At 48.5% G+C, this 13,537-nt stretch overlaps 1 protein-coding gene across 1 annotated transcript in view; it reads right to left on the reverse strand.

The window, feature by feature from the left end:
* fer1l6 (fer-1 like family member 6) overlaps positions 1-13,537 on the reverse strand; it is a gene marked incomplete at its 5' end in the record, with an annotated part of 165,568 nt that overhangs the window by 39,056 nt on the left and 112,975 nt on the right. Inside the window, 4 exons of the mRNA XM_078539765.1 lie at positions 860-1,014; positions 1,098-1,268; positions 3,980-4,107; positions 10,056-10,175. Of these exons, the coding sequence (XP_078395891.1) occupies positions 860-1,014; positions 1,098-1,268; positions 3,980-4,107; positions 10,056-10,175 (574 nt within the window). The remainder of the gene's footprint in view (positions 1-859; positions 1,015-1,097; positions 1,269-3,979; positions 4,108-10,055; positions 10,176-13,537) is intronic.

The following is a 13,537-nucleotide window of genomic DNA, read 5'->3' on the forward strand; positions in this document are numbered from 1 at the left end:
TTTCCTCTTGTGAGAGAATCTAGAGCTCAGGGTCACTGTTTAAAAATAAGGAGTCGCCCATTTAAAACAGAGATGAGAATTTTTTTTCTCTCTGAGGGTAGTGAGCCTTTGGAACTCCCTTTCTCAAAAGGCAGTGGAAGCAGAGTCTTTGAATGTTTTCAAGGCAGTGGTATATAGATTCTTGATAAACAAGAGGGTGAAAGGTTATCGGGGGTTGGCGGGAGGTTACCGTCAGATCAGCCATGAACTTATTGCATAGTGGAGCAGGCTCGGAGATCCAAGTGGCCTACTCCTGCTCTTAACTCGTATGTTTGTATGTTCAGATGTTCGGTTACTCTTTTCCCCTGGGGGGCAGGCTTGAGGCCCAGAAATGGTCGCCACCTCTGTTTCCCACCACTGGAGGGGAAATCCTGCCTATTATCTCTCTTTCTCTCTCCACAGATGCTACCAGAGTAGTTTCAACATTTTCTATTTTTGTTTCAGATTTCAGCATTTTCTATTATACAAAACTGAATCTGTGCTTTCACCCTACAGCATTCTGCATATTATACAGTTATGCCAGTTTAATGATCACATTGCTTGTTTTCTTAATGAACACATCAATTTTTTGAGTGTAAAGGTACTAATTTGCAAAGTATCATCCTATTATTAGCTCTGCATGTATGGTGAGACTGCTGGAGAAATCAGAAAAAAGAAGCACAACAGCATAAAAATGAGATGATCAATTTCCAGATTCAGAATTAATCTCAAAACCTGGTATAAGACCATTGGTTACAAAATTGACATGGGAAAATGTCACAATTCCAAATGTTATTTTGATCTATTCCAGCTTCATATCAATATAAATGTCGATATTCACCGTCCTCCATAAAGGTTGTTCTGCCCACAAAGACTTTGCCTTCCACCTCAATCTTTCCTGATTTAAAGTAGGGTCCACGGAGCCCGTTTTCTTTGCACATTCTGGTCAGGATCCCAGTTGGCTTCGTGGCATCACGCCAGGCATTGTAACCTTCTCTGCAATTGCAAAAGATTCAGTTACAAATTGTAATCAAAAGATAACTTGAGAAGCAAATGATAATCTTTGTTCGCATCCTTACATCTCGTATTTGCGCGGCAGCCCGCAGGTAGCTCTGTATTTGCTGTAAAAGCGATTCTCCAAATCAATTTTGGTTGATCCAATCAAATCATCTGTTCCAACCAAATCGAAATCATAGATTGTTATCGTGAGCAGAGATTCCATTGGGAATGTAGCCTCAATCTCATAATACCTGTAAGATGAAAGAAAGAATTATTGTACAGGAAGCATTTTCCCCCCCCAAAATAGTCAGAAAATGAAAACTGAATGGATTTTGGAAAATTGATGGGACCAAGTTATACTTTCAGGTTGGCTTTTTTTTTGTGAAACAATGAAATTTCAAGGTTGTGTCTCAAGTAGATTTGAGTAGACAAAATGGTGCTGTTGTGAATTTTGAATGTTATTACGTTTAATAAAAGAGGCAACTGAAACAAATATTCATAGCAAAGAACTTTATCTGCACAATTCTAAATATGGTCTTAGCGTCAAATAATTGTAGTTCTTTATCCATGACACCACAGTGTAGTACAAGAAGGCACATTGGATTATAGAACTACATCGTCCTTGAGATAAAATTACAGTAAAAGTGTATTTATTTGATCTGAGATGTACTGATTCAATTCTGAGGGGAGAGATTTTGGCCTGGAATTTCACAAAGACGGGTTGACGCGCAAGCCCTTTAAAAATGACGAGCGGGTCCCGATTCCAAGATTCCCAACCCTATTCCTTGGCTGTACGATTTTTGGGTGTGCCTTTAAAGGGTGTGGGCTGTTGCCTGTCAGAAGCCTGCATCCAGCACTCCTGACCTGGCCAACTCCATTGCGGAGATAGGTATCTCATACTCCTCCGCAATTATCATGGAGTCGGGCCAGATCTTTAAAGTGTCGTGGTTCACAGCCCCAGAGAGAAATCATGAACCCTAGTCTGCATGAGGGGGCCTTTTAAAAGGCGAGGTCAAAAGGTCCTTCTCATTCCCCCAAGCCAGGATCTGTCCTCCACCCATCTCCTCAGGCCCCTTATGCCCCCTATGCCAGGTTCTGCACTTTCACCAACCACCCATGTCTCCTTATTTTCCCTATGACAGGCTCTGTCCTTCCACCCATCCCCTCAGACCCCTTATCCCAAGCTCTGGCACTTCCATGTACATTGACCCACTGTACACTTTCTAGAATCAATGGACATCACAGGGTAAAGTGGGGTGTGTAAAAAAAAGCCTTTGAAAAAATCTACTCCATTGATAAATTTCTCCATGAGTAAAGGTCTGAACTGAAAGCTAATAGCAGTGTCAATCATCCAGGCCCTTGGAAGTTTCAAACACCACAAGCACTTGAAACCAATTGAGCCATGTAAACCAACATTGTGAAATTGACTGCAAGATCAGAGAGCCTGAGCTGTCAATTAAACAATGTTTCCTCTGGGGAGCAGGTGTTCTGTTGTTCAAATAGCTGCCTGGGCTCTCAGCCAAGCCTCATTATGTATGCTTGGCTGAGAGCCCAGAAAGCTATTAGAATAACAGAATACCTGCTCCCCAGAGGAAACATTGTTTGATTGACAGTCCAGCAATGAAGATCCCCCCCCACCTCCCCCCACTCCGGCAAGCATTTTCTCCTGAGGTGGGTGGGCTGAACCAGGGATTTTCCTGACTCCCCCTACCTGCCTGGAGGATGGAAATCCAGGCTTTCATCTCAAAGAACTGACTTTTAACAGCAGGTGCGGGGTCTACTTTTAAATTACTTGCTTCTTAAAATCAGCTTTGAAACCAAGGTAACCTTCTACAGCATCTTACCTTTACTGATTGAAACAAGTTTAGTGTCTCATATTCGGCCTTTTTGATCAACAGAAATCTCAAAGAGACAGAAGCTGGTGAGTGCATACATTTCTATGCCTAGGGACAGAGGGATGTGAATGGCAGTGTAACAGTTCCCTGCCTACCAGTGGTAATGCGTTTCACATAAAAAGCATAGTTTTGCTGGTGTTTGGGGACTTAAATGATTAATATATAGAAAAACAATGTGATAGTAGATTTACAAATGAAACGGCCAACACACGTTCTTAGCAAAATACTGCAGATGCTAGAAATCTGAAGTAAGGTCAGAAAATGCTGGAAAATCTCAGAGGGAAGAATTTTCTGCCTGCCAGGTGGGTGGGCCCCCACCAACCTTAAGGTTGGACGGGCAGGTCCTTTAATTGTTTAAATGACCCTGTCAATGGCCTCAATTGGCCATTGACAGGTCGGCGGGCCCGCAGCTGATTTTGCTGCACCCCCGCCTTCCTGAAGATTTAAATGGGGCGGGATGACGTCGGGGGTTCCCCCTGATGTCATCCCGCATCATTTTGCATGTCGGAGAGTGGGCCCCACCCCCTGCTCACCGTCGGCAAAATTCAGCCCAGAAAGTCTGGTATCATGTGTGGAGAGAGAAACAGAGTTGACCTCTCAGGTCCATAGATTGGACTTGGAACTTTAACTCTGTTTCTCTCTCCACAGATGCTGCCAGACCTGCTGAGTTTTTCCAGCATTTCCTGTTTTTATTTCACATTTTCTTAGAGCTCTAGCACCTCAAAATTTGGCACGATCATCCTGGGCACACCCCTCCACCATCCCGCCCAATTTTACCCCACATTTCCCCCCCCCAACCCTGCCTGCTAGCCTGCTCCTGGAAATGCGTAAAATTCCAGCTATAGTGACAGCAGCAGAAGATAACTCTTCACATCCCATTTTCAAAGTTCACTTGCGACTTATAACATTAAATCTACTTTGCACCTGTCAACTCAAGTGCGACTCAGCACTCAAAATGCTGAATTGAACCTCTAGCCTGAACCTTAACTGGTTATTTAATGAGACAGGAACATGCAGCAGAGTAGGTCAGATAGCAGCATGCACACACACACACATCGTCTTCTGACCTTCCAAACAGTGGGTTAAGCTGTTTAGGGATATAATTGTCACGGTCCTTAATCTCAGTCTTTCCAAGCTGCAGAACGATGTAAGGATCAGCCTTTCCATCAGGATCAGCGGGGTGTAGATTAGCTGCCTAAGACAGGTTGAACAGGTGAAAAAAAACAAGTGGTTATATTGGGATGAATATTTATGGAACATATAACTTGGTAATAATGCCACCGCATGATGACTTCGCTAACTGGAGCAGAAATGATTACTTGGCAAAAGAATGAGCGAACAGGGATTAGTCAGAATATAAAAGCAAGATTCAACATGTTTTGCCGAGTTGATTTGGGGCCTCTGCAAATAAAGCTGAAAACCTTCTACCCTGGTGAAATGTCTAGGTCAGAATCTGTGGAGAAAGGAGAAGAGATACCGGGTGGAATTGTCCGTTCCCGCTGGCGTCGGGCATGTTCAGTGGCATGAGGGGACAATGTGGCGGGAAGGCCAAAAATCGGTTTCGCAACGTTGTGAAACCAGTTCGGGATCGTCCACTCAGCCCGTCAATGGTGGGCTGTGTCCCCTGCCAGCGGACATCGGGAAACTCATTGGAATAAATCTGCATATCATTATAAGACCAACCCGCTGGAACGTCCCCACCCCCCCTCCACCCCTGCTGCATCGTCCGCCCATGTTGGCGTGATTGCACGCTGACATGTTTCACAACAGCCTATAAAAGGCGTGCACTTGGTGGGCTGCACTTTGAGGGGAACTCGCAGGTGAATGCTCAGTAACATTGCGAAGGCTCACCCAGGGCACCTGTTGGGCTTCAAGGTTGAGGTATGTTGGGGGGGTGTGGAGGAGGGGGCAAGGGCTTCCCTTCGGTTGATGTGCGTTGGGCATGGGGGTGCAGGGGCTGTTCTGTGGTCAACATTGTGCTCAAGCACATGCGGGGTGGGGTTGGGTGGGCAAGGGAAGCACCCATGCAATAGGGAAACCTTGTATAAAGTGACCATTCATCTGCAGCTGAGAAAGTTCAGGTGCAGCCACGTTGATATGATTGGAGTTGGGCCTCTAGTTTCTTTGCCCACTCAAACAACACAGAGGCATCAAAGTGCCACCAAGTGCTCCAGAGCTTTTCACTCCTCATGCAAAGTAATGGGCACTTTAGTGGACTGCAGAACAACTGGACATCTGCACATGTTGTACAATCTCCTTGCTAAAACTGGCCATGGAGCAGTCACTGGTGGAGGTGCTCACAGCCCCTTGCAATGTCATCATCCAGGTTTGGACGAGTCTCCCCCATGGTTCAAGCTAACAGCGCAGCCTTGCAGTGCGGGTTAGGAGAATGCCTGTCCCTGAGCTGGGAGCACAGCATGCAGTCCCATGGGCAAAACTGCTGCCAATTGGTCGGGTGGAGCGGGGCGGAGGTGGGTGGGGTTTTGGACAGCCATGCAGCGCACTAAACTCTGGCCATCAAAGTGGTGGCCAGCACTCTCTGGGATGCATTAAGGAGCCTTCAGGCTTAACCAAGAGAGGTTCTTAGAACACCCAAGCTAACCCATGTGTCTCTCTCTTTCATTCTGCAGGAGGAGTACATCAGGAGCATGGAGCCTGGTGATCTAGCCTCCTGGCTTACAGAGACCGAAGATGACTGAGGCACCTGGCTGTGCTGCGGGAGGAGCAGTACCCTCTGGAAGATGAATACTGCAGACGACTGAGAACCAGTGTCACCGAAGACTGCACATGTCCAGGGAACTGGTCTGTCACATGTGCCAGCTGCTGTAGGATTTGGCGCCACAGGGACATGGAGGGCATCCACTGCCAGTGGCCGTGAAAGTGACTGTGGCGCTCAATTTTTACACAAGTGGCTCCTTTCAGGGCTCCACAGGTGACCTCTGTTGGATATCTCAAGCCTCCACCCACAAATGCATCCATGAGATCACACATGCCATCTTTGCGAGTGCACACAAATTTGTGCATTTCACCCAGGACCAGGACAATCAGGATGCAAGAGCGATTGGATTCGCCCAGATCTCGGGTTTCCCACAAGTGCAGCCATTGACTGCACTCATGTGGCACTCAGATTTCCTTCGCAACAAGGGGTCACCTATATCAACCTCAAGGGATTCCATTCGCTGAATGTGCAGCTGGTGTGCGACCACCACCTGAAGGTCTACATGTAGTTTCCAGGGACTGTCCATGACTCCTACATTCCTAGTCAGTCACAGATCCCTGGAGTCTTCCAGGATCCACAGAGGCTGCAGGGATGGTTCCTCAGGGATAAGGCTACCCACAGAGGCCATGGATGATGACACCCGTGCGGCGGCCTCAGACTGCAGCAGAGTGAAGGTATAATGAGGCTCATTCTGCAATTCACAACTTGGTGGAGCAAACCATCAGGATGCTGAAAATGAGGTTCCAATTCCTGGACCGGTCTGGTGGAGCCCTGCAATACAGTCCACAGAGGGTATAACACATCGTTGTCACCTGCAGCGCCCTTTACAACCTGGCACTGCAGCGGTGAGAGCAGTTGTCTGAGGAGGAGATGGAGGAGCTGGAGGTCTCCTCTGATGAGGAGGATGCTGATAGGGATGAGGGTGAAGAGGTCCTCGAAGGTGATGATGGCGGGGATGAGGCACTGGCACTGGCCAGACGAGACAGGTCTGCTCAGGATGTCCTCATAGATGCTCGGTTTGTGGAGGATGATGACGACATGCAATGTGGCGCTCAGATCTCCATCGCAACACGTGGTCAACTATGTCAGTCGCAAGGGCGTCCATTCATTGAATGTTCAGCTGGTGTGCGACAACCTCAAACGCATCCTGCAGGTGTACGCACGGCTCCCAGGGAGTGTCCACGACTCCTACATCCTTAGCAGGTCTCAGATCTCTGACCTCTTCCAGGGTCCACAGAGGCTGCAGGGTTGGCTCCTCAGGGACAAGGGCTACCCACAGAGAATGTGACTGATGACACCCAAGCGGCGGCCTCAGACTGCAGCAGAGCGAAGGTACAACGAGGCTCATGCTGTGACTTACACCTTGGTGGAGCAAACAATCAGGATATTGAAACAAGGTACTGAAGCTGGACCGGTCTGGTGGAGCCCTGCAATACAGTCCACAGAGGGTGTCACGCATCATCATCGCTTGCTGCACCCTATACAACCTGGCACTTCAATGGGGGGAGGAGCTGGCTGAGGAGGAGATGGAGGAGCTGCACGTCTCCTCCAATCAGGAGGACGTCGACGGGGATGAGGGTCAGGAGGTCCTCGAAAGCAAGCCAGCAATGATGCCATCGCACTAGCCAGATGAGGCAGTCAGGCTCGGGAGGCCCTCGTAGCTGCTAGATTTGTGGAGGATGATGACAACATGCAGTGAGGAGACACCATAGATCCTCACATTGCATCTGTGAACGTTTGACTCCAGTCTGGCTGATGGCAACACACATACCCTCTGTGATAATGCTCCTGTCATGGAGACACAATGGAGAACCTAACAGTCACTCGATTGCAGGAGGATGGTGACTACATGCAGCGAGAACCCTGCGATCAGTGTCATACCATAGAGATGCAGTCATGAAACTTTAAAAACACATCATCCTTTGTCCGCCTTCAGTGCCTGACCCCTTTAGGAGCACAGCGTCACTGGTCACAGATGCTGAAGAGATGGGGGCCAGCCCCACCTTAAAGGTTCTGAGAGAACACAGAGAGAATGACGGAACTCTGTGGCGTCTGCCCACAGCATTCTGGCAGCAATGACCAGCACCATCAAGGTGCAGGCATCACTGATGTGTCCAGAGAGTGTGAGACTGGACCATCACTGTGGTCTGAAGGCTTCACAGAGCACAGGGAAGAGGCCCTGGACTGAGACATCTGCCTTTATCTTGTGCAGAAAGGTTTTACATCTGAGTGACATAAACACTGCTCATCAGAACAAGGAACCATAGGCAGGGAGACATTCTTGGAAGTTTATTGACAATAGTGAACAGTATGTACAAGTGAATAATACCCGTGCCCAGGCTGTGCAACTACATCTTTGTAGCTTTCCTAACCCTGCCGCTACGTCTTGGTGCTCCCCCAACATCCACAGCAGAGGTGGAGGCAGCTTGCTGAATGCTACATCCCATCTGTAATGACCTTGGTGGTGTCCTATGGAGGGCCGAGACTTGGAGGGCCCCAGCCTGCTTTCAAGGTCCTGCTGTGTGGCGGTGGCACCCTCCTTGACTGTGGATCTGGAGCTGCTGAGGTCAAAGAGGGGGTTCGGATGGGCCGGACATTCCTGGAGTCACCTGGGTGGCCCCGGAGCATGCACTGTTGGAGGCCAACTATGGCGTCAGCGATGGAGTTGAGCCCCCACACCAGAGCAGATGTCCTGGGCCAAGGTCTCCAAGGCAGCCACCATGCTACCAGTGTTGACCTCAGTGTGTTGGCATGCTGGCGCTATCACCTCAGCCTGAAGGTGGACAGACTCCTCCATCGTGCCTTACAATCTGAGGAGTGCAGCAGACATCCTTTCCTGATGTTCCCGAGCTTGCCTTTGCAGCTCCAGCAACTGTGACATGATCGAGTCCAGAGTCTTGTCATTTGACTCGGACTCAGCAAATCTCTGGCTTCCAGCAGTCCTCCGAGTGCCGGACACCCTGCCGCTGCCTGCTGTGGATCAGAAAGTGTGATGTGCTCACCAGCTTGTGATCCCAAGGCTACTCCAAAGCTAGGTCCCACCGAGGTGTGTGTCTGCGCTGGCGGAGGGTGTGGGTGAGCACTGTGATGGGACTTCAAGGAGGGTGCCTCCAGATTCCTCTTCAGAGGTTTCTTTGGGGCTTCATTGGAGGCCCTGGGTCGTGAACTCTGTCGGCTGTTGCCTAGATTTGCCTGTGGAAGCAAGGAGAGATAACTGGTGCATGGCAGTGGCCTGTGAAACAGGACACATCAGTTACAACATGATGGATGTTGCACTGCTGGATCCTCACTTGGTAGTGCACCGCTGACCTCACTATCAGCACAGGAACGGTCCAGATCCTCACCAGCCAGCTGGATGGCTCTGTTTTCAAAATCCATGAGGACCTTGATTTCAGGCATTCCTCCACCGGTCTGTGACCTCTCCCTCTTGTTGTGTGCCAGCTTATGCTGTATGAATAGAGATGGAGGGACTGTAAGCAGGACTCCTGCCAGGCCAGATGATAAGTATGCCTGGCATGTGTGTGTGGTGAGTGGTCCCATGGACAGGATGAGGGCAATGACTGTGAGAGAGTGAACGGTGATGTCCCTTGAACCGGCATTGAGTGAGGGGATCCTGCGGATGTGTGATGGGTTTTTGAGTGCGTGAGTTGGAAGTGATGAGAAGAGTGAATTACCCCGGCGGAACGGAAGAGACCATTCATCCTCTTGCGGCACTGGGTGGCTGTCCTCTTTTGCAGGCATTGGCGCTGACCACCGCTGCCCCCACCTCCCAAGCTGGGCCTGCCCATCCTGCAGCCAGAGCTGGGTGAAGGACTTCACAGCAAACCTCCGCTGTGTCCAAAAGGCGCTCGAGGGACGATTCATTGAAGCTGGGGGCTGCAGTCTTTTTGAATTTCAAGGCCATGTCTTCTTTGCAACAGTCACGGGCTGGAAACTCTGAGAGGTGTGCCCGCAGCTGGATTTTAAATATGGTGCCAGGCGTGCAGAAGCGGCAATGTGATGGCGTGGCGGGCGAATCAGAGCTCGCCCGCTATGGAAACAGTGTGTTTCCCTGGGAATGCAGGATTAATGTGGTGGGTTTGGGAGGATATGACGTGAGAAGCCGCCATTGCAGCCGGCGGGTAAAACGTTTTTTTACCCACCCGCTACCTCACTTAGTGCAAACCTGGGACAATTCAGCCCAACATTTCAGGAGTGGACCCATCATCAGGGCCTGAAGCATTAACTCATCTCCTCTCACCATGGACTGGGAATGACCTGGTGGGTGTGTCCAACATTTACCAATGCTTGTTTCAGGTTTCCAGCATTTGTAGGGGGTTGTTTTGTTTTTTTAATGACTCAGTTCTCTGGTGTGCCATATTGAAAGCTGGAGAATGAGGATGCATACTTAAAGGTGAGAGAGATGAAACATCCATGCTACTTACTTCTACAATGTAGACTCTGATTAAAACTTTGACAGGCGTGTTCGATGGCATTCCGTGCAAAATTTTGCATTGTCCATCCATATCATGATCATCATCACATTTCCACATCCGGAATGAACCCTGAAAAGAGAGTTCAAGAAGGATAGCTGTTTATAATGGGGCAGAAATTGAATGCTGATATGTAGAAGAAATAGCGCTCCCAACTGTCTAGCCTTTTGCCCTCCATTTTCCACTATATTTCTCCATCATACCCTTCCCACTCCACCAGCATCTCGATTTTAAAATTTTAATAATTCTTTCCATGTCCCTGGCCTGTGAGAACTCGTGAGTTCCTCCACTCTGGCATCTGGTGTGTCCCCCACTTGCTTTGCCCTATCACTGGTGGCAGTGCCATCAGTAGTCAGGGCTGTGAGTCCTGGAATTGCTTCCCCAACCCTCTCCTACTTTAAAATGCTCCTTATAAATCTGTTCCATTTTCTCTTTCCTCTCACTTCTTCTCAACAGCTACAACCCACAGAAGATGACAAAGGCACTGTCGATGATGCATCGCTCCTAAGCACCTTTACAAAGATTGACACCCCAGCTGGGTCAGAGAATGAGGTAGAGGGGTCTGCGTGTAGTGAAATGACCAGCATGGAAGAGTAGCAGCTGGTACTGGTGGCCGGGACTGCCCAGGGGGCAGAAAGTATGATATAGCCCCAGCTCTGCTGTGGATTGAGATGCAGACTTCACGCGGTCCCACAGTGAGAAGATAACTCCTTGCTTCACAGAAGTAGTTACATCAGTTATTAGGAAGCCTTTCATGGAATTTCACCATCACGGCTGAAAACATGGAGGAGGTCACTTCCAGCCTCTGTGCTGTCATCTCCCAGGGCATCATCTCTCTGAAGCCTATTTAGGAGAGTGTGATCATCCCCAGGGCACGGCAGACAGGCCTTCACAACGAGCTCACAACCTTCACAGCTTTCACAAAAGATCAAACTGTTTGCATTTGCACCCTGTGTTCAAGCTGGTGATTAAGCTTATAGAGGTGACGTCTGCCTTGGACAGGTGAATGAAATGTGTCTTTCATAGCGTCACTCAACTTCGGCAATCTGGTCTTCCACAGATGAAGTAAAATTAAATATGGGAGTGGGCAGAAGCACATGGAAATTTCTGATAACTTACAATAACGCTCGACACATACACAGCAGAAAAGTACAGCTCCCCTACAAAGTATTATTGAAAAGTGTAACTGTTTGAAAAATCTACGATGCAGCTAAATGATTTTATTTTTAAAAAGAGGTACCACGAGAATGAGTTTGACATTGCCTGTGCAGAGCCCAGGGTGGGTGCAACCATTAGTCAAACTAGGCGGTCACCACAGGAGCAGCAAACTGTGGGGGCAGCAAAAAAACTGAATGAGCTATTCATGAAACTCAGGGACGAGAATTTTCCACCAAATGGCGGATTTCGGACTTTGGAATTTTGGAAATCCGCCATTGGCATCTTCCGTTCTGATCTTCAGACCAGAAAGACCAGCTGTAAAAAATAGTCAGAACTATCAGTTTCATTGATAGTTGCTGTGAGTAGGAACTGCTGCCACCAACCTTTGGGCAGATTCATGGTTTTCCATGTAAAATAACTGTAAAATAATCAGAACTGTCAGGCCTTTCCTGCTCTCAGCAACTGTCAGTTTTCTTTTAAAAAAGAACATTAACTACCATTTGAACTGACAGTTGCTAAGAGCAGGAACAGGCTGCAGAACAGTGATTGGAGGCATAGCAAGTGCAGAACAGCCAGAAATCCTCCTCCAATCACAGATTCTGTCTCTCCCATGCTGAATGCCCCAGCTCCTCCAATCACAGATTCTGTCTCTCCCATGCTGATGCCCCAGCTCCTCCAATCACAGATTCTGTCTCTCCCATGCTGAATGCCCCAGCTCCTCCAATCACAGATTCTGTCTCTCCCATGCTGAATGCCCCAGCTCCTCCAATCACAGATTCTGTCTCTCCCATGCTGAATGCCCCAGCTCCTCCAATCACAGATTCTGTCTCTCCCATGCTGAATGCCCCAGCTCCTCCAATCACAGATTCTGTCTCTCCCATGCTGAATGCCCCAGCTCCTCCAAACACAGATTCTGTCTCTTCCATGCTGAATGCCCCAGCTCCTCCAATCACAGATTCTGTCTCTCCCATGCTGAATGCCCCAGCTCCTCCAATCACAGATTCTGTCTCTCCCATGCTGAATGCCCCAGTTTCACCAATCACAGATTCCCTCTCTCCCGATCTTGTGCTCTTCCAGAGCTCCTCCAGAATCTATGATTGGAGGAGCAGCAAGAGCGGGAGGGAGGAAACCTGTCATTGGAGCTTGATGAGCAGTATTCTGGTTGATCCTGCTGTCGAAATTTCAGAGACTTTAGGCTGCAATGTCACCCATCATTTTGACCAGACTCTCGACAGCCAGTCTGACCCCTTTGGCATCCTTCATAACACTGAAATCAAGAGCCTGAATAAGAAAAAAGAGGAGGCAAGAAGCAAGTCAAAACCTAGAGTGGAGTGGGATGGTTGTGGGAGTCTGTGCCAGGCATGGATGGGGTGGGAGTTTGTACTGAGCTAAGGTGGGCGTGGGAGTCTGAAGCAGGCTGGGGTGGGGTTATGAATCTGAAGTGTGCTGGGGTAGGGGTAGGAGTCTGAAGTGGGTTGGGGTGGGGTTAGGAGTCTGAAGTGGGCTGGGGTGGGGTATGAGTCTGAAGGGGTTGGGGTAGGGGTAGGAGTCTGAAGTGGGTTGGGGTGGAGTTAGGATTCTGAAGTGGGTTGGAGTGGGGTTAGGAGTCTGCATTGCTGGGGTGGGGGTGGAAGTCTGTACCGGGCTATTGTTCTGGATATGCAGGGCTCTCTGATCTTTAGTCAGGAGTCCATCCAGACTTCCTGGCACCAAGATTCACACACAAACCCTAAATGAAACTGGAACCATTTTACCTTTCTTAACACACAAATATATATATTCAACTTAAAAATTATACATTGTTCACAACAACAGCAAAGTATGATGGCGAAGTTATGGGAAGTATTAAGCAAAGACCAATATGCCTGTATGCGTTTACAAGCACCATGAAATCTAAAGGTCACCATTAATCTATTTTGTTGAAGGCAATATGAAGTACAATTTAAGGAGTCTCTGCTGCTGCATGGAGTCACCCTTATTAGTGCCGAAAGTAGGTCAGATAATTGCTGTGTAGTTTTGTAGAATCACAACTTCAATTCTCTGTTCCAAGCTCTTTTCCAGGCTCTGCCAGGGCCAGTGCAAGAGTATTCAGCACCCCCCAGCCCCCAGAATTAACTTTCAAAATGAATATTTTGCATTTATAATGATATGCTGCAGCTAAGAAACAACACATTCAAGTTTCTGTTTAATGAACACTGCCAGAATGAGGGTAGCCATGTTCCCCAATAGTATATCATCCCTCACGGACAATTTTATATATCGCTAGGCCCATCCTA

The sequence above is a fragment of the Cetorhinus maximus genome, chromosome 4 (genome assembly GCF_964194155.1).
Source record: "Cetorhinus maximus chromosome 4, sCetMax3.hap1.1, whole genome shotgun sequence".
Classification (NCBI taxonomy): Eukaryota; Metazoa; Chordata; class Chondrichthyes; order Lamniformes; family Cetorhinidae; genus Cetorhinus; species Cetorhinus maximus.